Below are 19,076 nucleotides of genomic sequence, written 5' to 3' on the forward strand. Positions count from 1 at the left end.
CTTTCATACAGGTGACCATTGCCGACAGCTGTCTGTCATGCAGGTAACGAGTTGATTTGGAGCATCTACCTGGTCTGTAGGGGCCAGATCTCTTACTGGTTGGTGGGGGATCAAATACTTATTTCCCTCTGCAGAATGCAAATAAATTCATATACTTTCCACAATGTGATTTTACGGATTTAATTTGTGATGTGCTATCTCTCACTGTTACCAATAACCTACCCTTCAATTATGGGCTGCTCATGTCTTTGTCAGTGGGCAAACTTACAAAATCAGCAAGGGATCAAATACTTATTTCCACCACTGTATATGCAGGAAACTGAAGGCTTTGCTCAAGCCTTTGAGGTGTCTGGTCTGGCTTTGCAAGCTTCTATTTTGTAGTTCTTAGGCAGCCAGGGTGTGCCTTAGCTGGTTTCAGCAGGCACTGGAGCAAGACTGCAGTTCCTTGTTGGCAGTCATCGCTTTGACTCCACAATTAGAATCTGGGCTGGCCTTTTGACAGAGTCCTTGTATGATTTGGTTTTGGGCTTCAGCCAAGGAAATGGCCCTGATGGTCACGACCTATCATCTTTTGTGGCTGCATCACTGGGCAGCACCTCACCAAGTTGCCCTTTAGGGGTAAACTTCTTTTTGGGGAGGATCTTGAAAAATTAGTTAAAGATTGGTCAATTCTAAGTCGCAGCACCTCTCGGAGGATAAGCCGAAGACCAGTCTTCGGCCAAAGTGTTCGAGACCTCGGCTCCGGGACTTGAAGTACTGTCTGGGCTGATCCTCCTCTGGTTTCTAGTGCTCTTTGTGGTAACGAGAACTGCTGGCTCAGTGGCCTGGCTGGTCGACCCTCCCAGTGATGGGGCGCCGGCCCACTCTTCGTGGCTTCTGGTAGGGGGTTGCCCGACTGTCTTCTTCAACGAGTGGACCAAGATTACCTCAAGTCAATCGATCCTGGATATTGTCCAAGACGGTTACCGGTTAGAATTTCGTGCATCACAGATTTGTTTTTGGAGTCCCACTGTGGAACGGCTTCCAAACGATCAGCTGTCTAGACCACCTTGCAGTCGCTCTTAGATCTTGGAGCCGTGGTACCTGTGCCTCGCTCCAAGGAGCAACAGAGACAATATTCCATTTACTTTGTCGTTGCTCAGAAAGGAGGCTCCTTCCGCCCCATCTTAGATCTCAGGAAGGTGAATCAGTTTCTGAAGTTCAGGCACTTATGCATGGAAACCCTTCAGTCGGTCGTAGTGGCGGTGCAGCCGGGAGAGTTTCTCATGGCATTGGATCTCAAGGAGGCCTACTTGCACATTCTCATTTGGCCTCCTTATAAGCAATTTCTTTGATTCACCATGATCGGCTGTCACTTTCAGTTCTGGGCCCTTCCCTTTGGCCTGGCCATGGTCCCTACTACTACTACTACTTGACATTTCTAAAGCGCTACTAGGGTTACGCCTTCTCCATGTCATGTCATGTCATGTCTCCAGTCATGGTGGTGGTGGCAACCTTTCTGTGGAAGGAGAGGATTCGTGTGCACTCCTACCTCGACAATTGGCTGATCTGAGCGGTGTCAGAACAGGAGAGTCGCCAGGCCACCGGTTGGGTGGTGTCCTTGCTATAGTCCCTTGGATGAATTGTCATCTTGTCCTGACCCAGTCCTTGGAGTATCTGGGCATGTGCTTTGACATGACTCAGGGAAAGGTGTTCTTGCCAGAAGCTCGGAGGGAGAATCTCTAGCTGCAGGTTCAATGGCTTCTGGCGGTGGCAAGCCCCCGCGTGTGGGATTATGTTCAGATGCTTGGATCTATGGCAGCCACTCTGAAGGTGGTTCTGTGGACCAGGGCTCATATGTGCCCTATACAGCACTCTTTGCTGAGTAGGTGGTCACCAGTCTCTCTGGAGTATCACCACTTTCTGCTTTGGTTGCCTCAGGCGTGACGCAGTGTGGCGTGGTGGCTTCAGGGGTCAACCCTATGCCAGGGGATGCCATTGGTTTCTCCTTCGTGGGTGGTGGTGATGATAGATGCCAGCCTCGCCGGTTACAGTTGGACAGATGGAGGCCGGATAGCCGATCAACCGCGTAGAGCTGATGGCAGTAAACAATGCATGTTTTTCAGGACCTGTTGTCGGGCAAGGCGGTTCAAGTTTTCTCAAACAACATGACAGCCATGGCTTACATAAATTGACAAGGCGGCACACGCAGTGCTGAGATGGTGGTGGAGGCTTAGCGCCTTCTGGGGTGGGCAGAGGCCCATCTCCTCTGTTTATCAGTGTCTCACATTGCGGGACAATTGAATGTTTAGGCAGATTTTCTCAGCCACAATTTCCTAGATCAGGTGGAATGGGAGCTCTCAGAAATGGCATTTCACCAGATTCTGGAGAGGTGGGGAATTGCCACTCATCAACTCATGGTGATCCGTAGTATGTGGGCCTGATCAGTCTTCTGGTAGATTTTCTGTTGCGACTCCCTCTTTTGGCCGATCTCTTATATTGGAGTCTGGTTCTGATGGAGGATCCCTCCCGCTTTGTTCTTGCGGCCTGGCTCTTGAAAGGTCCAGATTAAGGAAGAAGGGGTGTTTGGATGCAATCATTGCTACCCTTTTTCGCGCCAGGAAAAGATTATGGCATATGCTCGTGTGTGGTGCACTTTGAGGGTGTGCTGAACATTTCCTGGTTCCCCTTTCGAACAACGGTTTTCCAGATCCTGGCCTTTTTGTAGGAGGGTCTGCAGAAGGGATTGGCATATAACTCTCTTCAAGTTCAGGTGGTGGTGCTTGCCTATTTCCGTGGCCATTTGTCAGGTTCCTCCTTGGTAGCGCATACTGATGTAGTTCGGTTCTTGCAGGGCACTCTTCACTTGGCGCCCTCCCCTCTGTCTTCTATGTCCATCTTGGAATTTGAATGCAGTTCTTAAAGCTCTTCAGAGGGCTCCCTTCAAATCTTTGTGCAGGGCTTCGGACAAAGATCTTACTTTGAGAACGGTCTTTCTGGTGGCTAATGCCTCTGTCCGGCGGGTGTCTGAGCTCCAGGCTTTGTCCTGCCGAGATCCTTTCCTCCAGTTTTTAGAGGTTGGGGTTACTTTGCGGACGGTTCCCTCTTTTCTTACCCAAGGTACTTTCTGCTTTTCATATCAATCAGCCGCTTTTTCTGCCTTCCTTTGCCAGGGAGGATTACCCTGAAGATTTTGCAAGGCTATGCGGCTTCCAAGGTGACGGTAGCGCATTGGCTCAAAGAAGCAATTTTGTCTGCCTATCTTCTGGAGGGCAAGACAGCCCCTTTCGCCCTGTGGGCTCATTCTCTGCAAGCACAGGCAACTTCTTGGGCAGAGATGAATGTTTTCTCTTGTTGGGCAGCCACTTAGGCTTCCTTGCATACATTTTCGAAGCATTACTGGCTGGATGTGGCTGCCCATTCAGATGCCCGGTTTGGGGCAGCAGCACTGTCAAAGGAAACGGTGGCTTCTCACCCTTGTTAGGAAACTGCTTTGCCTACATCCCATCAGTTTCTGGATTCATCTGCTCCTGACGCATAGGAATGTAAAATGTATGCCTTACCTGCTCATTTTTTTTCCTTTAGTCGCAGCAGATGAATCCAGGATCCCTCCCATTCAGCCACATCAACTCCTTCCTTTTTGCGGTCACCTTTTCTCTGTGATTGTTTTAGGTTTCGTTAAAAAAAACAAAAACAGAATTCTTTACCTATGAAGAATGGGATGAATTTTCCTGTTCTCCAGTTATGGTTACAATTTTTTGTTTGTGAGGAAGGTTGTCTCTGTAGTTCTTCTGCTTCTGCTTTTGCTTTGTGATGCGACATACACTGACTGACTTGAGGGACTAGTCATCCAGGATCATTGTCTTCAGTACAGTATTCTCTATCTCCACCTGCTGGTAAAAGAACACAACCCATCAGTTTCTGGATTCATCTGCTGCGACTAAAGGAAAGAAAATTATCAGGTAAGGCATAACTTTACCATTTTGAACCAGCATGGTCACTGGTTGGTTTAAATTTGGTTATTAGGATTTATTTACCACCTTTTAGAAGAAATTCACCCAAAAATATTCCTATAACAGTATATCATATAGCATAATATGCTACACAGTAAAACATCTTTTGTTCAGTACCCATGTCTGTCTTATCATTCCCACCGTAAGTAATTCCCTAATCCCTTATTTGTCCTATTTGTCTGTCTTGATTAGATTGTAATCTCTGTCAAGCAGGAACAGTCTCGTATGTGTTTAGTATACAGTGTTGCTGTGTGTCTAACTCTATAGAATGATTAGTAGTAGTATCTCTTTAATAGATGGCATAGTGTGAAGTGATGACACTTAACTTGCGCCGTATATTCAGCGTCGCTAACTGTGGCCAGCGACCAAGTTGGTACTAACTGTTTTAGTTTAGTCTTGCTCTTTGGCTATTTAGCAGGCCTAAACTAAAACAGATCTTGTTTAAGCTTGGTTTACAAGATCTTGTATGGGATGGCTCCGCAATGTGTTATCTCTTGTGTGTTGGCTAATATAAATCAAAACATAATACTCATAATTTTTATGTTACTATTGTTCCCTATTCACAGGGGTATATCATCAAAAAAGTAGTTCAGTCTTTATTTTCCTATTGGGCAGCTAACTTTTGATTCATCTTACTTGGAGATATTAAATCACTGAGTAATTACAACTCTTATAAGAAAGCAATCAAAACTTTTTCTTTTTTGTAAATGTTTTGCTTTGATGGAGAACTATATTGAATGAGTGTTATGATCTAGTTCAAGTTTTATTGTAATGTGCTGAGAACCTATATTGGGATACAGCAGAATATAAGTAATTAAAATTATAACTGTTAGCTTGAATAGTGGCTGAGTATCTTCACCATCTGGATCCCTGTTAGGAGGACCACTGCTCCACCTCTCACCAACATTTATGATATTAATCTGTTTTAGTAACTTATTTGGAGAGCATTGGGCCATTTAAGTGTTGACCTTAATGGATAAGTAAATTATACATTCACTGGCATCTGGTGAACACATAATTTGTTCCGAATATCGTCCATATAGGTTTTACAGGAGGATTAAATGATTAACTGGAGCAAAGTCTTTCTGAATTGTCACAGATAGAGTGAGGAATAGCCTACTGGTTAAAGTATTATAATGAAAACCGATTTGAATCCTGCTTATTCCACTGATGCAACTTGTTGTTTTGGGCAAGTTACGTCATCTTTCATTGCAATAGTCTTTAGATTGTAAGCTGTCTGGGGCAGGGAACTGCCTAATGTGCCTGATTGTTAGTTGCCTGATTTGGAAAGATGAGTTATTATGAAAAATAAAACTCGCTTGAATATTTTGACTGAACAAAGTTAAAAAGCAGTGACTTTTTTTTGTGTGGTCTTGGAGACAGTAAGAACTGCATGCTTCAGTATGAGATAACCCTTGGTTTTATACAGCAGCTTCCATCCAGGACAAGACCAATCAAAGCAAGGGTTCCAGATCTGTTTTGAGTGGTTCATAGACACTGCCTCTGCAGTTTTTGTTTGATAGAAGTAATCTGGCTTAGATGTGTAATTGGCTAGCTCCTCCCTGCTCTCCTCACATCAAGCGGAAGTTGAAATTTGGAGTAAGAGCTGATGCCTTTTTTTCCAAAACCGTCCTAATACATATTGACATTAACACGGCAGTTGACTGATAAGGACCCCTTAGGTGACTAGTCCACCCACCTGCCCTGCCTCAGACCCTGTGTGATTTTCTGGTCAGTTTTCCTGCCATCTGGCCTTAGCATGCTTGGATGTGTATTGACCTTCAGCTTTTAACCACTGACAAAATGTCTTGTTTCAGACAACGGGGCTGTCGCGAAAACGAGCCAGGGCATCTCTATCTGACCTGTCGAGACTCGAGGACATCGAAAACCTAACTGTTCGACAGCTTAAGGAAATTCTGGCGCGTAACTTTGTTAATTATTCTGGATGCTGTGAAAAGTGGGAACTGGTAGAGAAAGTGAACAGACTGTACAAAGAAACAGAAGAGAATCGCAAATCGTGTAGGTTGAGCTCTTCTCTTCCAACTTTTCTGCTTCCTCCTCATTTTGATTTCAGGTTCATAATATTTCTCCCATACTTTTGTTTCTCCAGTGGAACATCTAGACAATGGTGGTATTCTAGGTGAGTAGAAAGTTTAAGTTCCTTTCCTAAATATGAGACTGCTTTACGTTTGGGTCCTGTAGCAGCTGCTACACGGAGGCCTGTGTCAATCTCTACATCAGGCTGGTTCTCTAGCAGAGCTGGGAAGAAAATGTCCATACGTTCCAAAAAAAAGTTGTCGTTCTGCATTCTGTGCCCTCTAAAATCCTTAAAGGTGATAGTTTGCCGTTGTAGTATGGCGTACCAGACAGGGGGTCTGTACATTATATACCAAATAGCTTCTGGGCTGTCATTGTCAAAGTTAATAACTGCCTAAGTCATGACTGACCTGCTCTTGAAAGAAATACTAACTCCTCCTAAAATAGACTAAAATCCAATGGTATTCCACAGATTTGGCATTAATGCACTTCTTTGGACACTGTAATTTCTAGGGCGGCTCGTTGACTAAAATGTTTAATCGCGACTGAGACTTTTGATCACTTGATTAATCATGTAAAATGTCCCCACTCACATTTCCTCCTGTTCAGTACAAAATATAGACAGCAAGAAATAAATTCTCAGAACTAACATGTTTAAGTTACTAAACTGAAAATAAAATCATTTTTCTTACCTTTGTGAACTGGTGATTTCAATTGTTCTGATCATCTTGTTCCCTGTCTCTGTGCCCTGAACTCTGTTTCCAGGACCTCCTATATCTTTTCTCTCCTCCTTTCTTCTTCACTCTCTGCCCTATATCCATCTTTCACGTCCAACTTTCTTCCATTTTTCTGCATCCTTCTCATGTCTATATATATTTTCCAGCTCTTTCCTTTCCCTCCATCCATGGGCTGCAAATCCTTCCTTCTCTCTTCTCTTCCTTTCCCTGCCATCTATGTGCATTTCCCCTCTCTTCCTTTCTCCTACCTTCTGTTCGTCCCTTTCTTTTTTTCTTTTTCATCCCTCTCTTCCCCTGCCATCCCTTTCTCTCCCTCTTTCCCCAACCATCTACCATTGACCCATCTCTCTCTTTCCTCTCGCTATCCAGCATCACCTCTCTGTCTCCCCCCCACTGTTCAGTATCACCCATCTTTTCCCTCTCATACACCATCACCATCCAACATTACTCTGTCTCTTGGTCCCACCCCCCAACCATCTACCATCACTCCGTCTCTCCTTTCCCCACTACCAAAAAACAAAACCATCATCCCACACTGCCCAACCTTTCTCTCCCCACCCCATCTATTATTGCCTTGTCTCCCCTATATCCTGCATTGCCCCATCTTTTCCCCTCACCATAGTGTCACTGCCCCGTCTCACCTCATCCCCATATCCAGCGTTGCCCTGTCTTTCCTCATCCTCCATCTCCTGAGTTACCCTGTCTCTTCCTCTGGCTCCTGTATCCAGCTTTGCCCCGTCTTGTCTCCCTGTCCTCTCTCCCTCCCACTGGCTTACTCATGCGCATGCGCTGATCCCTTTTCTATTCACCGCGGCTGTAGCGGTAGCAAGCAAAAGACAGGCGCATGGATGTTCCCCTCTGCGTGCTGCCCTGACTCTGCCGGACCCAGAAACAGCAGCAGCATGCAGAGGGGAACGTCCCTGCGCCTGTCTTTTGCTGGTTGCCGCTGCAGCCATGGTGAAGAGAGAAGCCAAGGATCGGCGCACAAGCTCCAGACCATGTAAAATGAGCAAGCCAGTGGGAGGGGGAGAGGACAGAGAGACAAGATGGGCAAAGCTGTATTTGGGGGATGGGGAGACAGGAATGAGTTAACAGCTTTAAAAATTTTAATGCTAGTTAAGCATTTAACACATTAACTGCATTATTAATGCGTTAAATGTACAGCCCTAGTAATTTTCTGTTTCCCTCCTGGAGAGGAAAGGGAGCAGCATGGGGCTCTTTAGGCCAGGATGCATGACTGAGATTGGTGCACTAGGATCCAGGGAGAAATGGAAGAGCTAATTCCTAATGCTAGCAAACAGTTCTAAAGGAGGAGGGGGATATAGTTACTCAAAGCCACCTGAGGTGATGTAATAAAACAAGAGCATGGCAACCAAATTAAGGTAATGGTGTCCAGCTGACTTTTTTTCCCTCTTCATAGCATTGCTGTACAACTTGTCCACTTGTATACTAAATACCTTGGGTATTGCTGATTTTAAAGGGACGAGCTTAGTTTTAACTATCAGGTTTAGCACAATAATGTGGGTGTCAGGTCAGAGGAAATTATGCCTTGTACATGAGCCAGTTTGTCACAGAATAGTTTTAATAGAGTTTAACTCCACTCTGCACACCAATCAACAGTCAGATTGGAAATGGTACTGTTTGTGTGTGCGTGCACGCATGACACATGTTAACTTGGAAAGGTGGTGTATTGTGTGTTCATGAATACAGACTTTGGTTCTTACTATCACGCATTGAGCCTGCCATGAGTGGGAAAGTGCGGGGTACAAATATAACCAAAAAAAAGTCTCTCTTTACTAAGCAGAGGAGTCATAATTCCTTTTTGGGTGAAGAGGCTGAACGGCTCTGGCTCCACCTCCAGGCTGTCTAGTTGCTGATATTGTCGTTGGGTCTTATCCTATTCTGTTATGGTGCTACATGTTCACAAGGAAAGGGATGACAAGTATACAATGAGTAGGAGAAAATTGGGAACAGTAGTAGGAAGATGAGGAGCTAATGTGTACCTTTTTGAAGTCTCTGAAAAAACTGTTTGTACTTTTGTGTTGAAAACTAACCATCAATAAACGTGGGTAAATGCTATGGCTGAGGCTGTATCCTGTTAGCTGTACAAGCTTGACTGTGGTCAATTGCAGTTCATACAGGTTGGTGTTGTCGTCTTTTTTTTTTTTACCATTACGGATGGACCAACAATTGGAGGTTTCCATACCTAAAGTGATAGCCATACTCCCACTTCAGTGGTACACGGTGCTGGTTGCATGTTTAGGTAGAAAGGGGCTGTTTCAGCTATGGGGAAAGCATATTTTAAGAGGATTGTGTTGTCTGATGGAAGCCTGGTTTTTCTCTGCCTGTTGCAGAACCTTCTGACCTTTTTCTTTTCCTTTCTTGCAGATGGGGAGAAGGCACAGGTGATGACTAATGACGATAATATCTGTCGGATCTGCATGGATGCAATGATAGACTGTGTTCTCCTGGAATGTGGCCATATGGTGACCTGTACCAAGTGTGGAAAGAGAATGAGCGAGTGCCCTATCTGTCGGCAGTATGTTGTCCGTGCTGTCCATGTATTCAAATCTTGAAACCTGAGACCAAAAAAATTGGGCAGACCGTGCAACTTGTGACTTGAGTTTGAAGTATTTTAATGATAAAGATGGATAAAACAGATATAGCCCGTGCTTGGATTCCATAGTACAGCTTTTGATTTCAAATAGGAGACGTAAAATGTGATTTTATCTTATGGCTAGAATTAATAATGTTTCAGATTAATTGGAAATAGTTTCTGTAGTACACAGGGACCTGAAACCTGCATATGGCATGAAGCCTGTCTGCATCGCTTTGCTAAATAAGCCACATGCAAAAGCCAACAGTTTTTACAGCTCATTTTAAACCAGCAGTTTCTTTTCCACATCTGTTGAACCTCAGCTGCTCTGTGTGTATGAGCATATCCTGTATAGGTTTGGCTCCAGTTTTGCATTCTCATAATTAGATCTGACTTCATGTGAGTCCAGTGGAGCTGGATGCTTCCATGCAGTTGGAGATCTTGCATTATGCATATTCTTTTCTTTTGACCAGGGTTAGTCCTTCTCTGGTATAAGTTCAATGCTCGGCTGTAGGTAGTGTCTGCTCCTTGTGTTAGGAGTACTGAGATGTGTAACTACTCTGGCAAAGAGTAGACAGTACTTTTTTTTTACATTTGGAAAGGAATGGATAGCATATAGTAACCCCCCCCCCCCCCCCCCCCCCCCCCAAAAAAAAAAAAAAAAAAAATTCTTTCTCTAGATCATTTGAAGCAGTGTTCCCTCAGGAGCAGCTCCAAGCCATTGCTGAGTAGCAAAAATATTAGGAGTATGTTACTTTATTTCATTCATACATTAGGAGCAGCTGAGGTTATGGGTTTAAACAACCTGCATTAAATATGTGCTGCATTGTCACCTGTTGCTCTCTTCTGAAGAATATTCCCCTCTCCCTTTCTCCTTCCTTTGTGCACTGTAAGTATATGATTGGATTGGTCACATATAAATGAAAGCTTGACACTTAGTCTGGTCCTACATAATAATGCCTTTTGCAGTAGTGGGGTTCCATAGAGCCTGTTGAGGACTAGGTAAGAAGCCTACACAGTCACAAGCATTTAACGTTTTCAGGTTGGGTTTTCTCTCAGAAAGCTGGGGTAAGCTGCTGACAGAGAACTGGCAGTCCAGGTTCGAAGCTTCATAAAGGCTGGGAAACAAGAAATGGGCCCTTTGCACAATACTAGGCTTTTGTGCCTAGTCTTTAAAAATGGATGCATTTTCACTAATTTTAGGTTAAAATCTAAAGAGCAGTACTTTCTTTCTGTGAAACATTTGAGCTGCCTGCACTGCTGTTCTGTAAGGAAAAGTGGCATGCTGCAGCTACAGCCTGAATGTATCCCTGGTATGATCCGGCGCTTTCTAGGGAATGTTAGGATAGTAGATCCTGTTTTCATTCTTGATATGGCAGGTGCTGCCTTTCAGTTTTAAAACTAATTGTGATGTTCGACCAGGTTTCGGTTGTTTTTTTTTTCCCCATATCTTCTAAAACTTGTGATGTATTAAAACAGCACTTTTGAAGTTGATGTGATAAGGATTTCAGAGAACTTTTTAGCAGTAGTGCTAGAGAGCAGACATAATGATCAGTAGGAACTGGGGCTGTTGGTACATAGGCCCTCTTTTACAAAGCAGTGCTAGTGATTCCCACTCAGCAAATGAGAGGAAGCCCATAGGAATTGAATGGGCTTCCTTTTCATTTGCCACGCAGGAATCGCTAGAACGGCTTTGTAAAAGAGGTCCTTAATTTGCCCAACCAACAGTCACCTTAAAACTGAAGTCCACTTGCTAGACCACATTTGCTTTTGATCAGTGTAGTAATGAAGTGCACAGATCCCACAGGTAACAAGAAGCGTCATGCAGACATTTAATTTTCAGGTATTTAAGTGTAGACATACTTGTAAAAAGATACTTGCACATTGCTGTGCTAAAATTTGATACGGATAATACTATTAAGAGAGAGAACATGATCTCCTAAGCCTTATTCCCTTTGTAAACTAGGCTGAAAACAGGTAAGACCCAGGTAAGTGATGCTCTCTGGCCTCCTGCTTAAAACTCTGATTTCAGATCACAGCAGTTCCTGCTTTTAGTGGTCATTACAGAGCCCTTGCCTCATGTCCCTGTGAGCTGGTGGCCAAGTTGGCACTGAATCTTTAGACTTTGATCCTAGACCACTGCAAAATATGACCCCATGAAGGAAATCAGATAGTAATAGCTTCTAGTCTAGACTCATCTTATACCACAAGATGATACGCATCCCAAGCATTTGTGCCACTCACATCGAGCGAGATCATGCTAAGTTTTAATTACTCCCATTTTTTTTTACATTGAAAAGTGACTGTGGACCTGCAAGCTCATTTTTAAAGCATGTTCTCTCTGAAAAAGCAGGCAACATGCACACTGCATATTTCTGTACCCATGTACTGGTCTTGGGAGTAATTTGAAAATGCAGTGGCACCAGTCTTCAAAAACTTTCCAGTCCCTCCATGTAAGCCTTAACTGCGTTTTTATACAGGTAGAAAGTAATGGTGTAGAATGGGAGCAACTTTCAAACTGTATTTACTTAGTTTACTACGTCCCCCCTTTCAGTTTTTATCACTCATAAAACAAATACAGAACTTCTTCTAGGCCCAGCTTAGACCTCCTCTCCGTTTCCAGCAACTGTGCTAAGGAGGACCCCATTCTTTTGCAAAACTGTTCCCAAGAAGGCTCATTGTGTCCCCCCTCCTTCACAGCATAATATCACAGCAAAATGATCTAGCATAGAGATGTCCAATTCATAAAACGCCCGTCCTGTTTTTTTTCCTCCTTTTCTTTTTTAAATACTTGCATAGATTAAGATCTGGCACAAATTACCTTTCCTCAAACGTTGCTTTACCTGATTTGGTGCCCCATTTCATCCTTTTCCATCTATTGCTGTCTGTTTAAAAGCCATGTACTCTTCTGTGGGTTTACTACTGAAGACACATAGGTCCAGCTTGCCTTTAAGCTGAATAAAAGCTGGGACTTTAGAAGGTTTGTGGAATAGTTCTTAGCCTAAGTTTACATTAATTGATATCTGAAAAGATTTGTGAGCATGCCTGTTAGCAGTTGCCACACACACCTCTCAGCTTCAGTGGCAACATGGTTTAGTAAAAATGTAGTTAAAGCATAAGCAGTATTCACTGTATGTATGTGTAAAACAACTACATCACAACTTTTGACTAACCATCCGTATTTTATAAACGTAAAGCATCCAGGTTTTTGACAGACCTCTCATGCTGGAAGCATTTGGCCTGTGGTCCTGTTAACCAGGGTTAGGTTATATATTAGCCTGCCTCCGCCCATGCTGGGGGCTGCTGTTTCATACATCTACTAAGCAATAATGCAGTGGTTAGACCTGTTAATTTCAAGACCTTTTAGTGCAGTGCTAATACCTCCTGCTTTTTAGGGATGTTCAGAGGGGAAAACAGTATAATGATAAAACCATTGGTAGGAGACTGATTGTCCTTTCTGAAGTGTGACCGAACCATGATGGCATTTTCTTTAGTTTATAAAATGATTAAAGAAATTATCAAAAAGCATGAAGGTTCTTTAATTGGTCCTCACTGGCTCCAGGTAGCTGCTTCCCTCCCCCCCAACATTTCAATGAAGTGTTTGCATTTAATAACATGAGATCAGATGAAAGCATTTCACTATTACAAAAAAAAAAAATAAAAAATTGCATGTAGCTGAATTCTACTGCTATTTAAATAAGTCATCAATGTAAAAATTATCAACTTTTATTTTTCAGAAGGGAGCAAACTGCTGTAATAGTCTTTATATAACAATGGATAATTATAAGAGATTTGGTAATAACATTCCCACTTAAGAGATCCTACAGAAGGTTGTAATTTTGTAAGTGTTGATTTGAACTTAATAAAGGTTTATAATGGATTACAGCACTTGGTTATTCTATTTTTTAAAAACCTTTTCTGAAGTAAAAATATATCTATGAGCTAAGGGAAGCATCCTTACTTGTTTATAGTGTGTTAAATTTCCTCGGCTGACTTTTTACCTTCACACAGCTTCTAATTTCTCCTGTATTATCTTGTCTGCTTTGGCACTTGGAGCTCAGACTGATCTAACTACAGTGGAGCCAGAACTTGCTGTTCAACAGTGCTGCATTGGACACTGTTCTAGCCATAATGTATACAATGACATTCCATATCATCACGCTGATCAATCCATAGACTGGTGGGTTGTGTCCATCTACCAGCAGGTGGAGATTGAGAGCAATCCTTTTGCCTCCCTATATGGTCATGTGCTGCCGGAAACTCCTCAGTATGTTCTCTATCTCAGCAGGTGGTGGTCACACACAGCAGCAGCTCTGGCTAGGTCTCCAAGCCTAATTTTTAGGTTTTGTTGAGTACCTGGGGTTGAGGGCTCTTCTTGAGCAAGTGCAAACCTGGTGGCACCAGGTCCCTCCTTTTCTCCCCCCTCCCGCTGGCTCCGTTAAAAAAAAAAAAAAAATTTGTACATCCTTAAAGGCGTTTATTTCGACGTTTATTTAAACGTTTATTGCAGCTACTCACTGGGACACCAGGTCGTTACAGCTCGGAGCGAGAAGCTGGTAATTTTTACCTTTTTATAGCGGGCAGGGGGTTCCCCGATCGATCTCCACGTGGCCTATGGCGTCGGAGGGCGAGGGCGCGAAGAATCGCTCCCCGGACCGCGTGTGCGCTTCTAGCGGGGATGTGGGGGTCTTAAAGTCTGATTCGCCCTTGTTGGGTGTCAGTTCGGAGCCGGGTCTTCCTCCGGTGCGGCGGTTTTTCCCGCCATAAACGCCCATCCCCCGCTGCTCGCCTCCGTCATCTTGGCCGGCCACTCTGCTCGGACGGCTTCTTCTTGGGCCGCCCTTGAGGTGGGAGACGTTAATGCCATGGCCGCCCTTGATTTGGGCGACGGCAAAAAAGCGGCTAAAGTTAAGCGCCGGTCATCCCGCGCAGCTCCTTCGCGGAGTGTCGCGCCGGACGCCATCTTGGATGCGCAGCATGTTTCTCCCCCGCTCTTGCGAGCGCCGGTTGAGGGTGCGTCTAGGGCTGTGGCCCAGGCTGCTGAAGTGCACAGTCTGGGGGGTTTCTCCCCCGAGTTTATTTTGCTGCTGCATCAGGCCTTCCTTATGCAAAACGCTGCCCCTTCTCCCTTGTCCGATAACGGGGGTTGAGGCCCCCGGAAGTAAACGCCCTCGGGTGGATTCCCAGGCCTTAGAGGACGCTGTTTCCTCTGATGTAGATGAGGGCAGCGTATCTGAGTTCTCCCAACGGTCCTTTGGGGATTCCTTGGAGGAGACGGATTCCCGCTCGGATGGAGCGGATGACCCCTCTGCAGCGCGGATCTTTCGCTCAGAGGATTTGCCCAACCTGTTAGTGCAGGCCATGGGCATTTTGAAGATTTCCTCTCCGGAGGACGTCTCTCCCTCAGCCCCTGTTGGCTCCGCCATTATGCTGGGGACGAAGCGCCCGCCTAGAACCTTCCACGTGCATGATGCCAGGCACACCTTAATTTCGGCTCAATGGGATGTCCCGGAAGCGAGCCTCAAAGTGGCTAGGGCTATGTACCGCCTCTATCCTTTGCCTGAAAGTGAACGGGAGGCCTTTCTTTGGCCTACCGTGGATTCTTTAATCACTGCGGTGACTAAGAAAACGGCGTTGCCGGTGGAAGGTGGCACGGCCCTAAAGGACGCCCAAGACAGAAGATTGGAGGCGGCCTTAAGGTCGTCCTTCGAGGCGGCTGCCTTAAGTTTGCAGGCCTCAGTTTGCGGCTCCTATGTGGCCAGGGCGTGCCTGACGATTGTGCAGCGGGCTTCTCCCTCGGATTGGGCTTGGCTTATTTGGCAGACTTACTGTATGATATCTTGAGAGCCTCGGCTAAAGGTATGGCTCAGACAGTCTCTGCGCGGCGGTGGCTTTGGCTGAAACACTGGTCTGCTGACCACGCCTCTAAGTCCCGCCTGGCTAAGTTGCCTTTTAAAGGCAAGCTGCTCTTTGGGGTCGAGCTGGACAAAATTGTGACCGATCTCAGCACGTCTAAGGGTAAGAGGTTACCAGAGGTCAGGGCTCGGGCCAGTGCTCGCCCCGGTATCTCCAGAGGACGGTTTCAGGAAGCCCGTCGATACCGCCCGGGCAAGTCGGGCTCCTCTGCCCCCTCTTCCTTCAAGAGGAATTTCTCCCCCAAGCAGCATTCCTTTCGCAGAGACCGCCGTCCCGGAGGTGCGCCCTCCGGTCCTCCCCCAGGGTCTTGTACCCAATGACGGGGTCCTGGTCCATGGCCCAGTGCAGATTGGAGGACGCCTGTCCTCGTTTCTGGGCGAGTGGACCAGAGTAACTTCAGACGCTTGGGTGCTGGAAGTCATCAGAGACGGCTACAAGCTAGAGTTCTGCCGACCCTTAAGAGACGGGTTTGTACTCTCTCCCTGCAAGTCTCCGGTCAAAGCTGTGCCAGTGCAGCAGACCTTGGACAATCTGATCCGCCTGGGTGCGGTCGTTCCGGTGCCAGAAAATCAGCTTGGCAAGGGACGTTACTCCATTTACTTTGTGGTACCAAAGAAAGGAGGTTCTGTACGGCCTATACTCGACCTCAAAGGGGTCAATCGGGCCTTGAAAGTTCGGCACCTTCGCATGGAGACTCTCCGCTCTGTTATAGCGGCAGTGAAGGCAGGGGAGTTCCTGGCATCCTTGGACATCAAGGAAGCGTACTTGCATATTCCCATCTGGCCTCCTCATCAACGCTTTCTGCGTTTTGCAGTCCTGGGCCGACACTTCCAGTTCAGAGCCCTCCCGTTCGGGTTGGCTACTGCTCCGCAGACCTTCTCCAAAGTAATGGTGGTCATCGCGGCCTTCCTGCGAAAGGAAGGAGTACAAGTCCATCCTTATCTGGACGACTGGTTGATCCGAGCCCCCTCTTATGCAGAGTGCGGCAAAGCTGTGGACCGGGTGATTGCTCTTTTGAGCTCCCTGGGGTGGATCATCAACTGGGAGAAAAGCCAGCTGGGAGTTCGATTCGACACCCAAGTGGGCAGAGTGTTCCTGTCGGACAATCGGATTGTCAAACTGCAGGCTCAGGTGGACCAGTTCCTAGTAGCCTCTCCGCTTCGGGCTTGGGACTATGTGCAGCTGTTGGGCTCTATGACGGCCACGATGGAAGTAGTGCCCTGGGCCAGGGCTCATATGAGACCACTACAACACTCTCTGCTGCAGCGCTGGACTCCGGTGTCGGAGGATTATGCTGTGCGCCTTCCCTTGGACCCAGCAGTGCGCAAGACGCTGAGCTGGTGGCTGAGGACAGACAAGTTGTCTGCAGGGATGCCTCTTGTGACCCCGGAGTGGATTGTCGTCACGACGGACGCCTCTTTGACGGGCTGGGGAGCCCACTGCTTGGGAAGGACAGCGCAGGGGCTCTGGTCTCCTGCAGAGGCAAAGTGGTCTATCAACCTCCTGGAACTCAGAGCCAGTCGGACAATGCCACGGCTGTGGCCTATGTCAACCGCCAGGGAGGTGCCAAGGAAGCCATGAATCTATGCCAGTGGGCGGAAGCGAACCTGGAACAGCTGTCAGCTGCCCACATTGCCGGAGTCATGAATGTCAAGGCGGACTTTCTCAGTCGCCATACCTTGGATCCCGGAGAGTGGCAGTTATCGGCTCAGGCGTTCTTGGACATCACGAAGCGCTGGGGCCAGCCGAGCTTAGATCTGATGGCGTCATCGGCCAATTGCCAAGTGCCGCGCTTTTTCAGTAGAGGACGGGACCCTCGATCTCTGGGAGTAGATGCTCTTCTCCAACAGTGGCCGACACAAGAGCTTCTCTATGTGTTCCCGCCCTGGCCCATGTTGGGCAGGGTACTAGACCGGGTGGCAAAGCATCCGGGCCGGATAATCCTGGTGGGTCCGGACTGGCCCAGACGTCCCTGGTATGCGGACTTGATCAGGCTCTCAGTGGACGACCCTCTGCGGCTGCCAGTGGAGCAGGGCCTGTTGCATGAGGGTCCCGTGGTGATGGAGGATCCCTCCCCCTTTGGTCTTACGGCCTGGCTATTGAGCGGCAGCGTCTGAGGAAGAAGGGCTTCTCAGACAAGGTCATCGCCACTATGCTGAGAGCGAGGAAGCGCTCTACTTCTACTGCTTATGCCAGGGTTTGGCGTACCTTTGCAGCGTGGTGTGAAGCAGGCTCACTTTCTCCCTTCACTGCTCCAATTTCTTCAGTGCTGGCGTTCCTGCAAGAAGGTCTGGAGAAAGGCCTGTCGCTCAGTTCCCTTAAAGTCCAGGTAGCGGCTCTGGCTTGCTTCAGGGGCCGGCTGAAGGGTGCTTCCCTGGCTTCGCAGCCAGATGTGGTACGTTTTCTCAAGGGAGTTAATCACCTGCGCCCTCCTCTGCACTCAGTGGTGCCTGCGTGGAATCTCAACCTGGTGCTAAGAGCCTTTTGAACCCTTGTCGAGGGCATCTCTGAAAGATCTGATGTTGAAAGCAGTCTTTTTGGTGGCTATCACTTCAGCCAGAAGAGTTTCCGAGCTCCAGGCGCACTCATGTCGAGAGCCTTTTCTGCAGTTCACTGAGGCAGGAGTGACTATTCGCACAGTGCCTTCCTTCCTGCCCAAGATTGTTTCTCGCCTCCATGTGAATCAGCAGCTCTGTCTCCCTTCCTTTCGTAGGGAGGACTACCCAGAGGAATACTCTGCTCTCAAATATCTGGATGTGAGACGAGTCATCATCAGATACTGGGAAGTGACCAATGATTTCTGGAAATCGGATCATCTGTTTGTCCTGTTTGCAGGTCCTCGTAAGGGTCTGCAGGCTGCTAAGCCTACAGTGGCAAGATGGGTCAAGGAAGCCATTGCAGCGGCTTATGTGGCCGCGGGGAAGGTGCCGCCTATCCAGCTGAAGGCTCACTCCACTAGAGCTCAGGCGGCCTCGATGGCAGAGGCCGGGTCCGTCTCCTTGGAAGAGATTTGCAAGGCGGCAACTTGGGCATCAGCTCATACCTTCTCCAGGCATTACCGCTTGACTGTGGCTGCTCGGGCGGAGGCCCGGTTTGGAGCTTCAGTGTTGCGGTCAGGGATTTCAATGTCCCGCCCTGGGCGAGTACTGCTTCGGTACATCCCACCAGTCTATGGATTGATCAGCATGATGATATGGAAGGTAAAATTATGTATCATACCTGATAATTTTCTTTCCATTAATCATAGCTGATCAATCCATAGCCCCTCCCAGATATCTGTACTGTTTATATTCTGGTTGCATTTCAGATTCAAGTTTAGTCTTCAGTTCCTGTTCAGGAGGACTTCGTGTTCCAGTTTTTTCAATTGGATTCTTCAAGACTTGAGACGAGTTTGTGTTACAGTGAGCTGCTGCATTCCTCTCCCCTCTGTTTTACGGGGCTGGATTGAGACATAAATTCTGCCGGCGCTCCCTCCCGCTTCGTGCGGCTGTAGGGCAGCTTTGTACCCCTCCCGCTTCGGCGGTGTTAGGGTCAGCTCCTCCCGCGGTTGCGGTTGCAGGATAAGCCAGATCTCCCCGCATCGGCGGGTGTGGTGTCCCTCCCCCGCTCCGCGGGGATGAGCTGGACGGATTCCCCTCCCCCACTTGTGTGAGGATGAGCTGGGTTAATTCCCCTCCCCCGTTTCGGCGGTGGTGAGCTGGGCAGAGTGTCCCTTTGTGGGTGTAATTCTCTAAGTGCTGAGTCCTGCGGATGGAGCTTGGATATCGACATACTGAGGAGTTTCCGGCAGCACATGAC

At 47.0% G+C, this 19,076-nt stretch overlaps 1 protein-coding gene across 4 annotated transcripts in view; it reads left to right on the forward strand.

The window, feature by feature from the left end:
• RNF34 (ring finger protein 34) overlaps positions 1–9,992 on the forward strand; it is a 49,456-nt gene extending 39,464 nt beyond the window's left edge. For all 4 annotated transcript variants that reach the window (XM_030219895.1, XM_030219897.1, XM_030219894.1 and 1 more), the window contains 3 exons: positions 5,810–6,011; positions 6,103–6,132; positions 9,155–9,992. In XM_030219895.1, coding sequence (XP_030075755.1) covers positions 5,810–6,011; positions 6,103–6,132; positions 9,155–9,342 — 420 coding nt within the window. In that variant the 3' untranslated portion in view covers positions 9,343–9,992. The remainder of the gene's footprint in view (positions 1–5,809; positions 6,012–6,102; positions 6,133–9,154) is intronic.
• The last annotated feature ends 9,084 nt before the right edge of the window (positions 9,993–19,076 follow it).

The sequence above is a fragment of the Microcaecilia unicolor genome, chromosome 11 (assembly GCF_901765095.1).
Source record: "Microcaecilia unicolor chromosome 11, aMicUni1.1, whole genome shotgun sequence".
NCBI lineage: Eukaryota > Metazoa > Chordata > Amphibia > Gymnophiona > Siphonopidae > Microcaecilia > Microcaecilia unicolor.